This window comes from Poecilia mexicana, unplaced genomic scaffold (assembly GCF_051168715.1).
Source record: "Poecilia mexicana isolate PSO_F unplaced genomic scaffold, ASM5116871v1 scaffold_17, whole genome shotgun sequence".
Classification (NCBI taxonomy): domain Eukaryota; kingdom Metazoa; phylum Chordata; class Actinopteri; order Cyprinodontiformes; family Poeciliidae; genus Poecilia; species Poecilia mexicana.
In genome coordinates, this window is record NW_028263386.1 from 31,306,406 (window position 1) to 31,322,748 (window position 16,343).

The following is a 16,343-nucleotide window of genomic DNA, read 5'->3' on the forward strand; positions in this document are numbered from 1 at the left end:
TACAAAAGAGCTGAAACAGACTTCATATCTGGGGGTAATTCAAATCTAGACTATTTAGAGTTGCTCCTGAACCATAATAAAAGAAATGATCAATATTTTGATGTGTAATGATGGCACTTGGTAAAATGTAATGCTTACTCATTTTGTTGACTTCTATGACTTTGTATTTTTGTGTTTTTTATGATGTGAAGCACTTTGACCTGCCTTGTTGCTGAAATGTGCTTTGCAAATAAACTTGATTGTTCACAATGATCAATCAATCATTTATGTGGGGTGTGATCACATAAATTACACAATTACATAGCAATTATCAATAACTGCTATGACTAATAATTACCACTCCGTCTGGGTCCGACCAACTTCTGATGTGAAGAGATCACTGAACTGTTAGTTATCTTTTACATTTATTTCTTGTTAATGGCTGTCATGGTCTTATCTCCTTGCAGGAATAAGGAGTGCCCTACCTGCCGTAAGAAGCTTGTTTCTAAGAGGTCACTCCGTCCCGACCCCAATTTTGATGCTCTGATTAGTAAGTAACCACACAGAAAAACAACTTTATATCTTTAATTCTATTTGAATAACACATCTTAATTGAGTAGAAATTATTTAAACATTTATTTTCTGACATTCCTTTTAGATTGTTTTTCTTTCTAAACAGTCTGTCCTTTTATATTTATTTTGTATTTAATGCATTGATGTATTATGCCTGCGATATACATCTACTATTAATTCAAATGGGAAAACTTTGTTTTTCTCAAATTCTGCAAGTTGAATGCACAATGCAAGTTCTGTAAACTTACAGTCAAAGGTTCATGTACTTAGGCCTGTTGCGATAAACAATAAATAAATTAATCGCACCATAAATTAAACCTATCGACCTCATTTTAATTATCAGCCTTATCATCTCTTCCTGCCTTTTTTTCTTTCTGTTGATGATGACTGACCCTCCCTTCCTCATTTCCTTAGTGTAATGCCCAGCACACTACACGAGTTGTCGGCCCATTTTCAAAACCTGAGAGACCACCATTAGCCGACAGAAATCCTAGGTATAACGGTTCAATCGGGTTTGATCGTGCCGTGTGGTGTCCAGCCACATGGGCACAAAATAATGGCTACAAGCCCAGTTAACTAATTTTAAAATCAGGCATTAATCAATGTTTTACTACAATCTACCTGTGACGCATGTGGCTAGATTCAGCGTAAAGTCCTGACTGAATGAAAATCATTATAACCTATTTATGTCACGTTAATGAAGAACAGCTGAAAAGTTACCGGGTTTATCAACTGTGGTAGCAATTTGGCTACAACTCCTCCCCTTGTATACTCTTTGCACGAAATGTTGAATAAACATTAATGTTATCACACATCATCTCCAATCTCCACTGGACTTTGGGTTGTGCTGTGTCAGCTGTTTGGGATTCCCCTCCTAATTTCCCCTCAGAAAGCACGGAGGAGAATCCGCCCTTTCTGATTGGCTACCTGTCACATTCAACAGGCGTTAACCCCCGATTTAGATCAGAGCGGCCATGACGATCTAAGGATCTAAGGATCTACTACAGGATGATCGGTTACGAAATCACCAGCGACAATCTTAGATCGGCCAACGATCTAAGGTTGTCGTAAGGGGAAAATAGGGGCAAAAAATCGTGTAATGTGAATAAGTTGTTAATGGAGACTGAGAATCCATTTTATTTTTGTTTTTGGTTGTTTTGTTTATTTAATCAGTTCCAGTTTTATGTGTTCTTTTGAAAATAAAATGGCAGGAAATGGCAGCTATGGCAGGAAATTGCATACATTATTAGTCATTTCCATTAAATCAGTGTCAGAAGGTCTTGAAACAATATTATCGTTTATCGCAATGATTTTTAGACAATTAATCGCTCAGCAAAATTTGTTATCGTGACAGGCCTACATGTACTTTAAAAAGTTGGAAGTAAACTAACAAAAGAGCCCAAGTTGTTTCTGTATGCCCCAGCTTGATTAATGACCATTAAAACTTCTATTTAAAATCCTGACTTTATGAGACAAAATAACATTCTAAAACCTTAATATACCTGCCACAACGTCAAACACTTGTTAGAATTGTAGTGTATATTTACACCAGGAACACTGAAGAAATGTGTTAGTTCAGCTGAGTAGCTGCACGAAACTCCACAGTTACTACACCTCTCAGTCTAGCACATTAAACGGGTTCTTGTTTAATTTTAGGTAAGATTTATCCCAGCCGAGATGAGTATGAAGCCCATCAGGAGAGAGTTTTGGCTCGCATTAGCAAACACAACAACCAGCAGGCTTTGTCCCACAGCATAGAAGAGGGGCTGAAGATACAGGCAATGACCAGGTAAACACAATCCCTGAGACAAACAGTGCACAGAGATGCTACCTGGTGGGTAGCAACATGTTTTTTCATGTTGTCAGGCTACAGCGTGGCAAGAGACACACAGTGGAAAACGGTAGCGGAGCTGAGGACAACGGAGACTCCTCTCACTGTAGTAATGCGTCTGTCCACAGTAATCAGGTATGTCCTGGTGTACAGCAGTAAATGCATATTAATTAAATGTATGGCAGGGGTGCCCAAACTTTTTGAGAGCAAGATCTACTTTTTCTCTCACCAGCCGCCTGAGATCTAGCTCATGATACAAAGACATAAAAATTGCTAATTAAACTCTATTGACTTATTTTATATGCGAATATGCATCAGTTGTAGCAGAAATAATAAAGTGGCAGAAAACCTGATGCAGTTTCTTCCTCAGTGAGATTCTGACACTGGGAGCAGGTTACTGGTTTCTCAGTCAGAAGCTGGTTGCAAACCTGAGGCCAGCAGGTGTCAGTCAGTCATGTAGATCTGAAATTTGGTTTGATGACCTCAATATGAGAAACTAACCAAAGAGCCCAGAAAAGGTAAAGGCAAATCTTCGGAAGTCGGGATATAATTAATTTAATTTCATATAATTATTGCTGTAGAATTAGTTAAAACTTAAAGAAATATATTTGTCCTATTTGATGTTTGTTGTGACGTATACTCACATACGAACGAGGTAATTAGTCCAAGTTTGTCGTTTATTGAATGTTCAGAAACTACAGCGGGTGTGATGAGCCACAGCAAAGATAAACAAAGGTAAAACAACCCGAACAGAGGATCAACTCTAAACCACTCCTACCTTTTTACTTTCTGTCTCTTTGTCGTTTAAGCACACCCGTTGCCGTGGTAAACGCCTGCGCCCGCAAGCCGAGCAGAGATTATGTTAAAAACACAACATTCAGTCCGTTACGATATCACGTTTCAGGCTTGATGTTTATTCCTCGATTATTAATAAGATTCTCATGAACACAGCGGTGGTTGAGTAGCTAATTTAAACTCCTGCTCTGCTCGTCAGTTGGTCTTTGAGTCGCCTTTTTTTTCTTTTTTTCTTTTTTTTTGTTAATGGGACCGAAACGCAGTGAATTGCGCAACACCTTGTTCAAACAATAATTACTGAGATTATTAATTTTAACACATCTCGTTGATTTTTTTAATAATTATTCTTTTTTATTGAAGCTACAAACGTTTAGGATCTTAGTGAATATTTTTGATAAGCCTGTCAGAAGAGGAAGTGCTGCTCTCAGCGTCCTGGTGGCGTTCAGATTGTCATCTGCTGAGATCGACTCAAAACCTTCCGGTCGATCGCGATCGACGTATTGGGCACCCCTGATGTATGGCATGTGTTGTGGCGTAATGGTTGCAGTATGTTCTCCAGACACATGTTGTGTTTTGTGTATTGGTTCCCCAGGAGGCCGGACCGAGCATTAAACGCACCAAGACTAGTGATGACAGTGGTTTGGACATGGACAACGCTGCTGAGAACGGGGGAGGAGACTCTGTGATTGATGGAGGAGCCAGTGAAATAGAGCTGGTGTTCAGGCCACACCCCACCCTGATGGAGAAGGATGATGGTCATAACAGGTGTGTTCACCACAAAACAAAACCTTCTGAAGTTGGTGACAAGCACACATTTACATCTGATTGGTAATTACCAATCAGATGTAAATGTGTAAATGTAAATGTATATTGCAATGTGTTTACACTGTTACAACTATATTGTTTTATTCCCCCTTTTGATTTTTTGGTGATCTGACTGTGTCTTTACAGTGTGGAGTTTGTTCCTCGCTACATTAAGACCTCTGGTAACGCCACTGTAGATCACCTGTCTAAATACCTGGCAGTCCGGCTGGCTCTGGAGGAACTGAGAAGAAATGCTGAGGCCAGTCCTGTTAATGTTGAAGCAGCATCAGAGAAACAGTACACCATCTACATACCTACTGCTGGAAACCAGTTTACTGTGAGTACTCTTATGTTCAGGGTCATCGTTAACAAAACGGTTTAAAACCTCTTACGATCACATTCTAAATATTGCTATATACTATTGTTAATTGGTTGTCCTGATCAGTTGAAAGATCCTCACACAGAATTATAGGTTTACATTGGGCATACATGGCACACAACAATATTCTGCATACAGACCACAACACAGAAATACAGGCTCCCTTTAAAACAGAGGTTCCCAAACTGTGGGGCGCGCCCCCTAGGGGGGGGTGCCGTGTCATTGCAGGGGGGGCGCGAGAAGCCATCTGGATGAAAAACAAAAAAACAAAACATGAACACTGTATGCACTGGGTTTTTACCTTAGAATGGCCAACTCTCTGTTATTCTTATGTCAATGTGACACTTCCCATATTTTTGTCCTCTGTCACTTTTATCAGCAGTTAAAATTGTTTAATCTGTTAACATGTTGTAACCTGTTTTTCCGAGCCGCCTTTAAACGCAACATGAGCACTACGACGCTCGCGCTGGGTTTCCACCTGTGAAGGAGACCTGCTGCTGCTGTGCGGAGCTACGTAGGTTTGTGTTAGAATCACGGCAGCAAACCAGCAAAACGCAAAGAACTTTTCACAGTTTTTCCCTCCAAACTAACCGACTGAGTTGAGTAAAGCTGTTGGATGGATGCAGGTAATGTTAGCTAAAGGATGACTAGCTAATATCAATACAGAACCTTAAGCTTAACAAGTACCTTGTAGGCTACCGATGTTGGTGTCTATTTTCAGCTACTTACATTCATTTTGCCCCCAAAAAAGTCGATGCTCCTCCCCCGTCACACGTCGTTTCAACCAGACAGCCATTTGTAATCCATAGGAGGGGCGCAGAAGAAAAAGTTTGGGAACCACTGCTTTAAAAGAACATGCATGTCTGTGTTGTGATCTTTAGTGACCACAACAAGGACATTTTTGATCAACCACAAATGGTCAAAAATGTTCAACCTCCCATTCTATGTTAGGATTTTTCAACTGATCTTGCATCAGGTCAGTCTTATTCCTTTGTATCCAGTGAACCTGAAGCCTGTGATCTTACCAAATCCACCCCTGCAATAAAAGTAATAAGATAGTAAACTTTTCTTGAAAAGGGATCTGCCTAAAGGAAAACCATTGAAATTTTGCTCAGTGTCTATAAAGGACCAGTCCTTGTTGCAGACTGGTCCTGGTCTTTCTTCAACCCATAGATTGAAGAAAGAGCAACCCATAGTTTGCTCTTTCTTCAGAAACTGTTGCTGCATGAATGGACATGTGGTATTGTTCGGCGTCTCTGGTGGTAGAGCTGGTGCATCTAACTGTTCAATTCTGTTCATAGGTTCTGAATGGTTCCTTCTCCCTGGAGCTGGTCAGTGAAAAGTACTGGAAGGTCAACAAACCCATGGAGCTCTACTTTGCCCCCACTAAAGAACACAAGTAAACGTACATAAGAATACATAACTCCATCCACGTTTGCATAAACATACACACGTGTTGGAGGTGAACAGATGGACATGGAAACAGCTGCACACAAACACAAGCAGAAGAATGTGTGCCTGACAGAGACCAGGGGGTTTGGTGAAACCTTCAAATGGACTCCTATGAATAGAAAAAAAACATTGTTGTTTTATATTTCGTGAATTTTGTCTCCTGTTAGACAGCAGCAGATCAGTACAGCAGATCACACCTCAAACAGCAAGTGTAGAGCTTTTCCAAAAACGGGTTTCATGCATTGGTTGAAGTGGGAGATTTAAATGTTAAAGGGAAAGAAATACTGCAAACCTTTCCCCCTTATATTGTGAGCTTTGTTTCCAGTGACACACATGGCAATGTTGGTAATCTTTTCATGTCATAAACATATTTGTCCAGAAGGTAGAGCATATTTCATTATGAAACTGCTGTTGAGATTCATGCCTGGGAAATGAAGAAAAAAAACTGCTGGAGACACAAATTTTGCTCAATTATTCAAATCCTCTGTTTCCAAACTGTATATGTGCATGCAAGATGCATGTTAGCTGTCTGTACTTTGAAAAAAAGTACAGACATTACTTAAGCAGTGTCTGTATATTTTTTTTTATTGGAAAAAGAATTCTGAATATATGCTACTTGAATTCCCCTCTTAAAGACCTGCTTGACATTTGGTCTAAATTTCAAAAGATTCTTAGGGAGAATCTGTCTCAGGGGATTTTTCCTTAGCCTTTTTATGATTACAATGTTCAGAGTAAAATTTAGTGTCTGAAATGGAATTAGTTAGAACCCATGAAGAGAAGTTGTTTCTCAATTTTAATAATTAGTATGTGAAATTTAGGATTTGATTTTTGCTTGAGTTTGACTTTTCTAGAGGGAAATTTAAATGACATGTTTTTCACAAAAAATATTTCAAACAAGGTCTGCTGAAGCAATGATTTGGAGCTCCATTGATTTTGGTTTGCCTCTTTTGTCCCATGTTATGATAAAGTATGAGAAATTCCAAATGTGTGAGGTTTGACTTGATATTTGTCATCTGGAAAGACTGACTTGTTTTGTTTGAGTATCTTCCTTTCTGTTGTCCTGATCTGTTGCCATAGAAACAAACTGTCTTTTAAAATTTGTGGCGGCTCATCCTTTTTATAAATGTTTTGTAACGCAGAGAGGAAGCTGTGTGTATTATTCAAGGGGTGAGATGGTTTGAGGAGTGTTTTTGTTAGACCACTACAGTATTCATTTTCCACAGAAATTTCCACAACTTTTGTTGTTTGTTCAGCAGTGACACAGAAGGTTCTCACAGAGCAACATTCTGTGTGAAATAAAGGATTTGAACAGAAGTCCTCGAAAAAGAGAATTTAGAAGAATTCTAGTTTGTCCGAAAGCAAGGGACACAGGGACTTCTCCACTTGTCTAAGAACAATCTAACGTTATTTTCTTTATTTGCTCAAAGAAGGAAATCTGGTTTTGACTTCAATAAATAAGATCCAGCAGGGGGAAGTCTGCTGGTTCACAACCACAACCACAATTAATTGCAACAGGGTGTGCCACAATGTTTTCAAAATGCCTGGCAAGTTGAGAGTTGATCATTTCAATGATTGTACCATAATTCATGGAACTAATTGATTACAATAATGCATGGGTACACAGGTCCATGAAATTGAAGTGAAGGAACTTAAATGAAGGAACAAATTAGTGAAATGGCAAATTGACCTTGTTCCTTCCAGAACCATCAGCTGAGGAGCTCTGGAGTTTTGGGGAAACACTTTTTCAGCTCATTGGAAGGTACTTTTGAAGACTCTCAGCGCTGATGAAAAAATTATCTAAGCACAAAGAAGGCACATACATTTCAAGTCAAAGTTATACACTTAAAACAATGCAGCTTCATAAATAAAGCAACAAGATGTTGCTAGATTGTATTTTTATTACTAATTTTGACTTGTCAATCTAGGAAAACTTTTTTAGGCAACATGTATGAGCATAGAACTTTTTTAGTTTTGAGTTAGTTGGGCTTGGATAAATGAAGCTGTTTTCTATTCCTTTCACATTAAAGAACACCTGAATTTTGTACATAACCCAATAGTTCCCTTCACTGTAGAATTTTAAAACCAACATAGCCTGTTTCTTGCAAAAAATGTATCTGGGTGACTTCATTTTCACAAATATTGGGAGATATTTACGAATATCTCCCCTGATATTTGTGAGTGCTGGTCTGTTATAACACACAAAGTGTGATGCAGCTGGGAGTTTCTGATATCAGAACAGATATCAGAAATATATTTGCAGAACAGAAAATATGTAATATTCTGTTTCTGAGCTTTCAGACTGAAGACTAAAGAGGAAGATTTTTTTCTCTGCTGGAAAAACTACTTGGAAGTGGATCCTTACTGTGGAGATGTTTTCATCCATTATTGTGCCAACTGTGAACCCGTGAGGGTTACCGCCCCCATGAAAACTGTCTGTTGTGCTTTATGAAAGAGAAAATGTGCTTCATTCTTGTTAGATTTGGTACCAGTGTGTGTCTGGTGTGTGTGCATCTGTACTGGTTATTTTCTGGTTGGACAATAAAATCTCATCTGTACATTTAACATAAAACTTAATGCTTACTGACTAAGAGAAGGCAGGTAGATGGATATAAATCTGAGATTTCCACATGTTGACTCATTTTCTGATTAAAGCTTAAAGACATCTCAACTACACTCCAGCTCTGTATATTTTAGAGCTTGGCATAATTTCTGCCATCTATTCTTCTGAATGAATGGCAGAAGAATGGAACTGGGTCCTTCCATTCCTCTGCCATGGACAACTGTCTTCCATGGTTCTCTATGAAAGCATCTATAGTGACTGGGAAATCTTAATACTTTTAGATTGTTTAATAACAGTCTAGTTTTAAATATTATCTAATTTAAAACTAGTAATGATAGTTGATTAAAAATAATTTGAATGAAATTATTATTTCTGATTAGTCTGAGCAGGATTACAATGGAATAACGCTTGAAAATGATCGGTTTTGAATAAAATAAACTACAGAAAAAAATAATAATGTGCTAATGGAAAACAGCAGTAGTCTGATACCAAGGGGGAAGGTGTGTTTTGTGTAGAATTGGATGGTTGAAGACATTGAAGCAGCTTCCACGCCATTGTGTACTGGAGTTATGGAATGGAGTTACGTTCACTTTCTGGTGAGGACTTCCTTTCGGCTCCCGTCGGGTGGTTATTGGGAGTTAGTGGATATGATGCAACTCTTAGATCATATTAGGAGTTATCTAATAATCTTGTGGGCATGTCTAATTCTTCATAAAATTAAGAAAGTTATGGACAACCCTGACCACCTTTTTCATGAGACTGTCTTGAGAAAACAGACTTCAGATCTTCTTCAGCATGTCTCTGGTAACATAAAGCTCTTTTATGCCAAGAGCTTGTTGACATAAAAGCTACAAGAGCTTTTATGTCAACAGTCATCATTTTCAGTAACACTTTGAAGAATCTGAATTAATGAACTACAACATTTAATTTCTCTTTAGGATTAATTAAGTATTTTTGAATTGAATTAAATCATACACTCTTCTCCAGTGTTCTGGAGTCAAATTATAATATTGAAATCTTTAGAAGTTCAAGATTATGTTTGGCTCTAAATAACATGCATCTTCCAAATTAAACCAACCAGTTCGGCCGGCAGAAGGCCGAACTAGAATTCGGCCTTTTGCTATGCCCACATGCTGCAGGCACTAGTCTGTGTTGAGAGTAGGATTCAACATCATGTATGTCATCAGACAGGTTTAAATCTGTATAAATCAAAGATTCCCAACACCAAAACGTGACTTCCTGTTTAAAGGATGCGGGACTAAGGTGATGTCACCAATTGACCTTGTGAATGTACTAGCGTCACTGCAGGTACAAATTATTTGTGCTTTAAAGCACAAATAAACCTTTAACTATTTAAACAAAAAAAAATATTGAGATCAAGACAAATAAGTGACTTCCTGCTCTGGTGGGGCAGGCTTTGACGTCAGCATATCAAAGTATCATTAGGCATCCAACATGGATAACTCCTAAGTTTTTCACATTTCAGTCTTCCTGTGTGAAAGTTATAGTGATTTGTTTGTTTTGGCGAGTATGTTAAGCTCCGGAACGCAGGAATTTAATCTCCATCCCTTAACTGCATAGGGATGAGGAGATTGTTGAAGTTTGAGGTGTGTAAATGTCAAAATGTCCCAAAATGGCTACCTCCCATTTTAGGACATAATTCCTAGAGACTTTCCTTCTTGATTTGGGGGATAAGAGGGTCTACCAACAAACCTAGTTTCATGTCTGTACAGTTTAGCCTACACTCACGTTATGGGGCACTGTAGAGCAGTTCAGCCATGCCTACTTTTGAGTCCATTAAAAATGTTTCATTTTGAGTGAATTTTTGAATAGGCCCCACAATGTGTATTTTTGGGCAGAAAAGTATAAGAAATCCTACAAGTCCTATGCCAATAGGTCTCAGTAGTGCTTTCACTGCTCAGGGCTCATTATAAACTTTCCAACTTAAAATGCAGGATGACAAATGTGATGAGGAACATCTTCTGCACAACTATGTACTGTTTTGGTTTTCTTGTGACAGATTCAATATGAAGGTTGTATTTCTTTTCTCATTTGTGTCTAAACTAAAAGCTCCACCCTATAAGTCATTGGCATTAATGACTGATAAATGACCAATCAGTAATCAAGTTTAGCTCTTTATTTAAGTTTATTCCATATATAAAAGGCATTCACACAATAGTGCCACATGGATGTGGTTTTTGTGAAGACAGAAGTAGAAAAAAAAGACTGAAAGTTGTTCAAAGTTTACCTCAAATATTCTAATTTGAGATACAATGAAGTTCAGTCCCAGCATGTGCTGGGCAAAAGGCAGGGAAAGGTGTCAATGAGAATCCATCCACCTTTTCCATTCCTCTCATCTTAAGGAGTCAGACCCACAAAAGAGTAGAGTTAAGGACAAGGATAGCTGGGGTTGAGTTAGAATGGTTCAGTGTTGTAGCTGAGCAGATGACAGAGCAAGGTGCTGTTTTGTGTTTAAGAAGAAAAGTGGAATTCTGTACTGCTGGCAGTAAAAATAAGTGACTTCAGTTTGAGGTGCCAGCACCTTCTGAATCCCAGAGGAGTGAAAGCAGAAAAAAACAAAGTCATGCATCAGAAAGATACAGCTCCAGTTTCTTAAAAGGACAGCAGCCCTAATGACCATAACTGCAGATTATGGGAATCATCAGACAGTCTTCCTTGCAGTCAGGACTCGGACGATGGAGCCAACTCCACCCACTGCCAGGGCCTGAGGAAACAGTCAAAAGGAGAACAGAACTGGGTCAGCATTCTGTCATAGGCACAAATAACCAAAAGGTTTTAAGCAGTTTTCACTGGAACAACAATATTTAATTCCAAGTTTCCTAAAAACCCAATGCTGACAGCATTTCAGAGTCCAAACCTACATTGAATACTGGTTTGGAGTACAGGTTTGATTCTGTACTCAAACAGTAAACACACAATTGCCTGTAGTTAAATTAGTTTAATTTACAGTACTGGTGAAATACTGGGAATCGGGGGCTGATTTATAGGCACACGTGTAGCACTGAAATTTATTGGTATTTCTTAGTGGTTCAGAAAATGGAATAAAAAAATAAAATAATTAAAAAAAAACTTTTTGGACATGGGATCAGTCAGGATATCATGCCTCTTGAATGAGGCCACAACAGCGACTCACCAATGAACTTGGGCTTGTTGTGTTGAAACTACCATGTACAGCTTCTAAGACAAGTGCAAATTGATTTGATGGCATTTAAGCCCATTCCCACCCTTCTCCTAGGAACCCTAACCCAGACGACATCTTGTTCGCGCCAAGCAAACAAGATGACACGTCATGTTCATGTATCACTTTAAGGAAAACCATGCGACTGATACAGTTCTTGTTTCATTTGGTTGTGAATGTCCCAAATTGCATTTATGAGGGAGAAAATGTAGACATGTTTGTGGGTTTTGTTGATGGAGATACTTTTTGTCCTTTGCTTTGCATTGGGTTTTGAATAACGGCATGGATCAACCAAGTTAGAGGAAGTCTTTTCCCGTGTGGGATCATTTTGATCTCATCACAGAGAATAAAGGTAAATGATTATTCTGTTCTCGTTTCCACTTTTGATCACTTTTTCCAATATAGGATATTTGAATTAGTTTACATAGACTAATTTATTTCTATTGAAGGTGAAATGTAGGATTTGCTCGGTGCTGTCTTACTGTAACCCAGTGGTTCCCAAACTTTTTCTCCTGGGTCCCCCCAATGGTTTCCAAACACTTTCTGGGCACCCCCTGTGGATTACAATAGTTTGACTTCGGTCTTCTTATTGAAACGATGTGTGTGACTGGAGGGTGTGGGGGGGTAGAAGTAGAGAGACTGGGGAGTCTGATCAGACTGTTTCTGTTATACGATGAGTCATTGTTGTTGTTTTTTTCCATTCATCCATCCTGTGCCCCCCCTAATTTTATGACTCAAAATTATGACACAAAATTCCCATCATAGTCCACAGTGACATTTAATCGCATTATATTTTCAGTCGGTCTAAGTAATATTAGGCAATATTGCCGTATATATAAGGTGATTCCATAAATGTGGTGTATATGGAATTGTGTGTGTATAACTTTTTCTCTGCAGGGGGAACATACAGCGACAATGGTTCCAATAGTACCACAAAATATTTTGATAAAATTTTAAGTCCATATCACCCACCCCTACTTTATGTAAGCATTTTCATCTTTCACCATATACCTATGCATCTGTTGAAAGAAAAGGGATGTTTTTCTTCTTCTATTTTTGTGGCGGCTGAAAGATGAAACTAAATTTAGTTTCATCTAAAGTTAGTTTAGATGCCACTGATAGTGGCGAAAAAAATTAGCTAAAGTCCAAATAGCGAAGTGTAGGCATATGAATGTGGGAACAGCTGAGAAACAAAGCTGTCTAAAAATCAAAACAATTCCCAAGTGATTAAAACACTTTGGAATTGTGCCTCAGACAAGCTGAGGGCACCTACGGTGCCTTGCAAAAGTATGCAGCCCCCTTGAACTTTTCAACCTTTTGCCGCTTTTCAGGCTTCAAACATAAAAACCTAAAATTTTTATTATTTTGTGAAGAATCAACAAGTGGGACACAATCGTGAGGTGGAACAAAATTTATTGGATATTTTAAACTTTTTTAACCAATTAAAAAGAGCAAAGTGCAATATTATTCAGCCTGACTGATTTCCTGATCAGAGATGCAGCCATGATGCAGCCAGGTCCATGATCACTCTGGATGAACTGCAAAGATCTACAGCTGAGATGGGAGAGTCTGTCCATAGGATAACCACTGCACAAATCTGGCCTTTATGGAAGAGTGGCAAGAAGAAAGCCTTTTCTCAAAGATATCCATAAAAAGTCTTGCTTAAAGTTTGCCACAAGCCACCTGGACACGTGGAAAAAAGTGCTCTTGTAAGATGAAACCAAAATCGAACTTTTTGGCCACTATGCAAAATGATATGTTTGGTGCAAAAGCAACACACATCATCCACATTGTCAAACATGGTGGTGGCAGCATCATGGTTTGGGCCTGCTTTTCTTCAGCAGGGACAGGGAAGATGGTTAAAATTGATGGGACGATGGATGGAGCCAAATGCAGAACCATTATGGAAGAAAATCTGTTGGAGTCTGCAAAAGACCTGAGACTGGGATGGAGATTTAGTTTCCAACAAGACTATTATCCCAAACATAAAGCAAAATCTACAATGGAATGGTTCACAAATGAACAAATCCAGGTGTTAGAATGTTCAAGTCAAAGTCCAGACCTGAATCCAATCGAGAATCTGAGGAAAGAGCTGAAAACTGCTGTTAAAAACGCTCTCCATCCAACCTCACTGAGCTCCACCTGTTTTGCAAGGAAGAATTGGCAAGAATTTCAGTCTCTCAATGTGCAAAACTGAGAGACATACCCCAAACGAATTTGCCTGCTATCGCAGCAAAAGGCGGCGCTACAAAGTATTAATGCAAGGGACCAAATAATGTTGCATGCCCCACTTTGCAGTTTTTTATTTGCTAAAAAAAATTTGAATATCCAATAAATTTTGTTCCATCTCACAATTGTGTCCCACTTGTTGATTTTTCACAAAATAATACGATCTTTATATTTGAAGCCTGAGAGGCAAAAGTTCAAGGGGGTTGAATACTTTTTCACAAGGCACTGTATGAAATGAACCTGGGCTTCCAGATGCCATAGACTTCTGTGTAATGAATCAGAATTAGTTTCCACACTAATCTGTGTTGAAATACACACACACACCTTACCTTTTCATGCCACTGCAGCAGTACAGCGCTGCTGTTGTCAGATGGTTTCTCAAAGCCTCTGTAGATGTATTTCATCAGCAGGTCTACTCCTGCTTTGTCCAGTGAGCCCACAGCTTTTTCTATGTCACTACTCTTAAAACTGCTAAGAACTTTGACCACCAGCAACTCCGCTCGGTCCTGCCACACAGACAGAGAGGGGTAGGTGGGCATTACCAGCCAGGCAGAAAAAAAGATTACATGACAGTTAAAAACTTTTTTTACATCATCTATCAAGTTTGATATGCACAGCAGCCATGTTGGATTTTGAGCTCACAGGTGGTGAAAACTACTCAAGTTTAAATATTTACACTAAAGGTAATTTGGAGTTGAAATTCCAAATTCAACTCCAAATGCGGGTGGGGTTCAATTAAAAATAATTTAAAAAAAAATTAAATGTCATGTTTTGATTAAAACTTACATTCACAAGTACCATTCCACACCAGGACATAAGAATAATGTTTTTCTCAAGTTATCAATACCAGTTGTTCATAAATGTCTAGATACAGATGGCACAGAGCACTGATTTTCCTTGACGTTCCACCTAGCTTTAAGGTCATGCATATGTTTGAACAAGAATCAAGCTCAGAGTATTTTGAAATTTATGAGCTCCACATTTGTCAGCTGGATGACTTGTAATACATCAATACATCACTGGTAGACAACAGAGTGCACATAAATCAGATGCCACCTCTGATTTATGAGCAGGTGCTAAATGAGTCCAGTTTGTTCAAATCTTCTTATGTGTCTTCATCCTGCAGAGCAAAGACCTAACCAGCTCCGTGTTCTTTTGTAAAGGCAACTGTAGGACAAAACACAAGTAATCACAGAAGTGGAGCAGGAGGCATGTCAGATGTTCATACCTTAGCATTCTGGTTCTTGGTATTGATTGGAGGGTTCTTCAGTACAGCCTGGAGAGCTCCAGTCATGTTCCCTTTGCAAGGAATTAGTCAAGAATCACAGAGACAAGTAATACACCAACAGGAGCACGTGAGGAACACAGTAGAACAGGATGATCACCTTATATGGTAAAGATCATCACACATATTCTTGAAAGTCATTAAGCTGAAACATAGTTTAATCAGCTCAGAATGAGAACTGTTTATTCACCTGAATAATTTTGTCACTTCTTGTTTAAAGTGACTAAAATATCTGAAGGGTTTGTTTATATGTATAAATGAAAGCTAGTTATATTCCGAGCAGGAACAGGTTAACCTTGTTTAATTATTTTCTGGAACTAAAGTGGATCTATCAACTTTACAGAGAATGTTAAACCAAACGGAAACAACCGGCTGAGAAAAAAGTAAAAGAGTGTGGTAGAAGTGTACGGGGACCACACCCTCTTGTTCCTGCCAGCCGGAAACACCGCCGCACAGAAGTCAAACTGAACACTGTTACATGCTGACGGACACCCAAGCTTCTTCCTGCGGGACACTTCATTGCTTCAACCACTCACAGTTAACCCCACCACCGTCGCTAAATTACCTTAAAGGATATTGTCTAAGAAGGGAGTCCACTTCTGCTTCGTCTGGACCTCCTTGGTTCTCACCGCCGTCCTCTTCGTCCACAAACTTGTTTTCGTCGTATTCATCTACATCTACTTTCCTGAAGCGGTCAGAAACGGTGTTCTTAGACATTCTGGATGAAACGAAGACAGCAGCGCAAATATAATGTTGGGGAAGGAAAAAAGACTCTTTCTGGCCAAAAGAGGACCCAAACAGTTTCTGATGTCCAAGACTCTACTTCCTCATCACAACACTTCCGCTTTGTTTTTCTTCTTCTATTTTTATCGCGGTTGGCAAACATCTTAAGGTGCATTACCGCCACCATTCAGATTGGAGTATGGATCACGTTTCATTTAGTATAAAAAATACCCGTTCTTCTAAAATAATATTAAAAAAATAAATAAAAATTACTGATGAGATTCACAGATGATCTTTGCAACAATTCCCTTATTTCCAATTTACTTGTATAGGGTATATGCCACGGACTTCCGTTTTAGCACTTCCGCATTTTTTTTCCACATAGCCTGCTTCCGGTGCACATGTCACTCTGTGTTAGAGATGGAGTTTTTCATTTGGTCCTTGCTGGATTTGCCCACAGTAACCGTCAATCATTTTAAAAACAAAAAGTAGCAGGAGGATGTAACTTCATAACCTCATTTTCTAAGCAGAATA

The 16,343-nt window shown here is 38.8% G+C and overlaps 2 protein-coding genes across 2 annotated transcripts in view; one reads left to right on the forward strand and one right to left on the reverse strand.

Moving 5' to 3' along the window:
- The window catches only part of rnf2 (ring finger protein 2), a 29,853-nt gene extending 21,471 nt beyond the window's left edge, over positions 1-8,382 (forward strand). Inside the window, exons 4-9 of the mRNA XM_014973805.2 lie at positions 447-529; positions 2,209-2,341; positions 2,419-2,518; positions 3,771-3,943; positions 4,130-4,319; positions 5,663-8,382. Of these exons, the coding sequence (XP_014829291.1) occupies positions 447-529; positions 2,209-2,341; positions 2,419-2,518; positions 3,771-3,943; positions 4,130-4,319; positions 5,663-5,764 (781 nt within the window). The 3' untranslated portion in view covers positions 5,765-8,382. The remainder of the gene's footprint in view (positions 1-446; positions 530-2,208; positions 2,342-2,418; positions 2,519-3,770; positions 3,944-4,129; positions 4,320-5,662) is intronic.
- Positions 8,383-10,495: 2,113 nt separating this feature from the next.
- On the reverse strand, positions 10,496-15,949 carry LOC106907904 (actin-related protein 2/3 complex subunit 5-like). Its single transcript, XM_088014986.1, has 4 exons — positions 15,663-15,949; positions 15,030-15,101; positions 14,131-14,307; positions 10,496-11,098 (listed from the first exon to the last, which is right to left on the reverse strand). Exons 1-4 carry the CDS (start codon positions 15,801-15,803, stop codon positions 11,036-11,038), a joined length of 453 nt encoding a protein of 150 aa, XP_087871112.1. The 5' UTR covers positions 15,804-15,949; the 3' UTR covers positions 10,496-11,035.
- Positions 15,950-16,343: the final 394 nt, after the last annotated feature.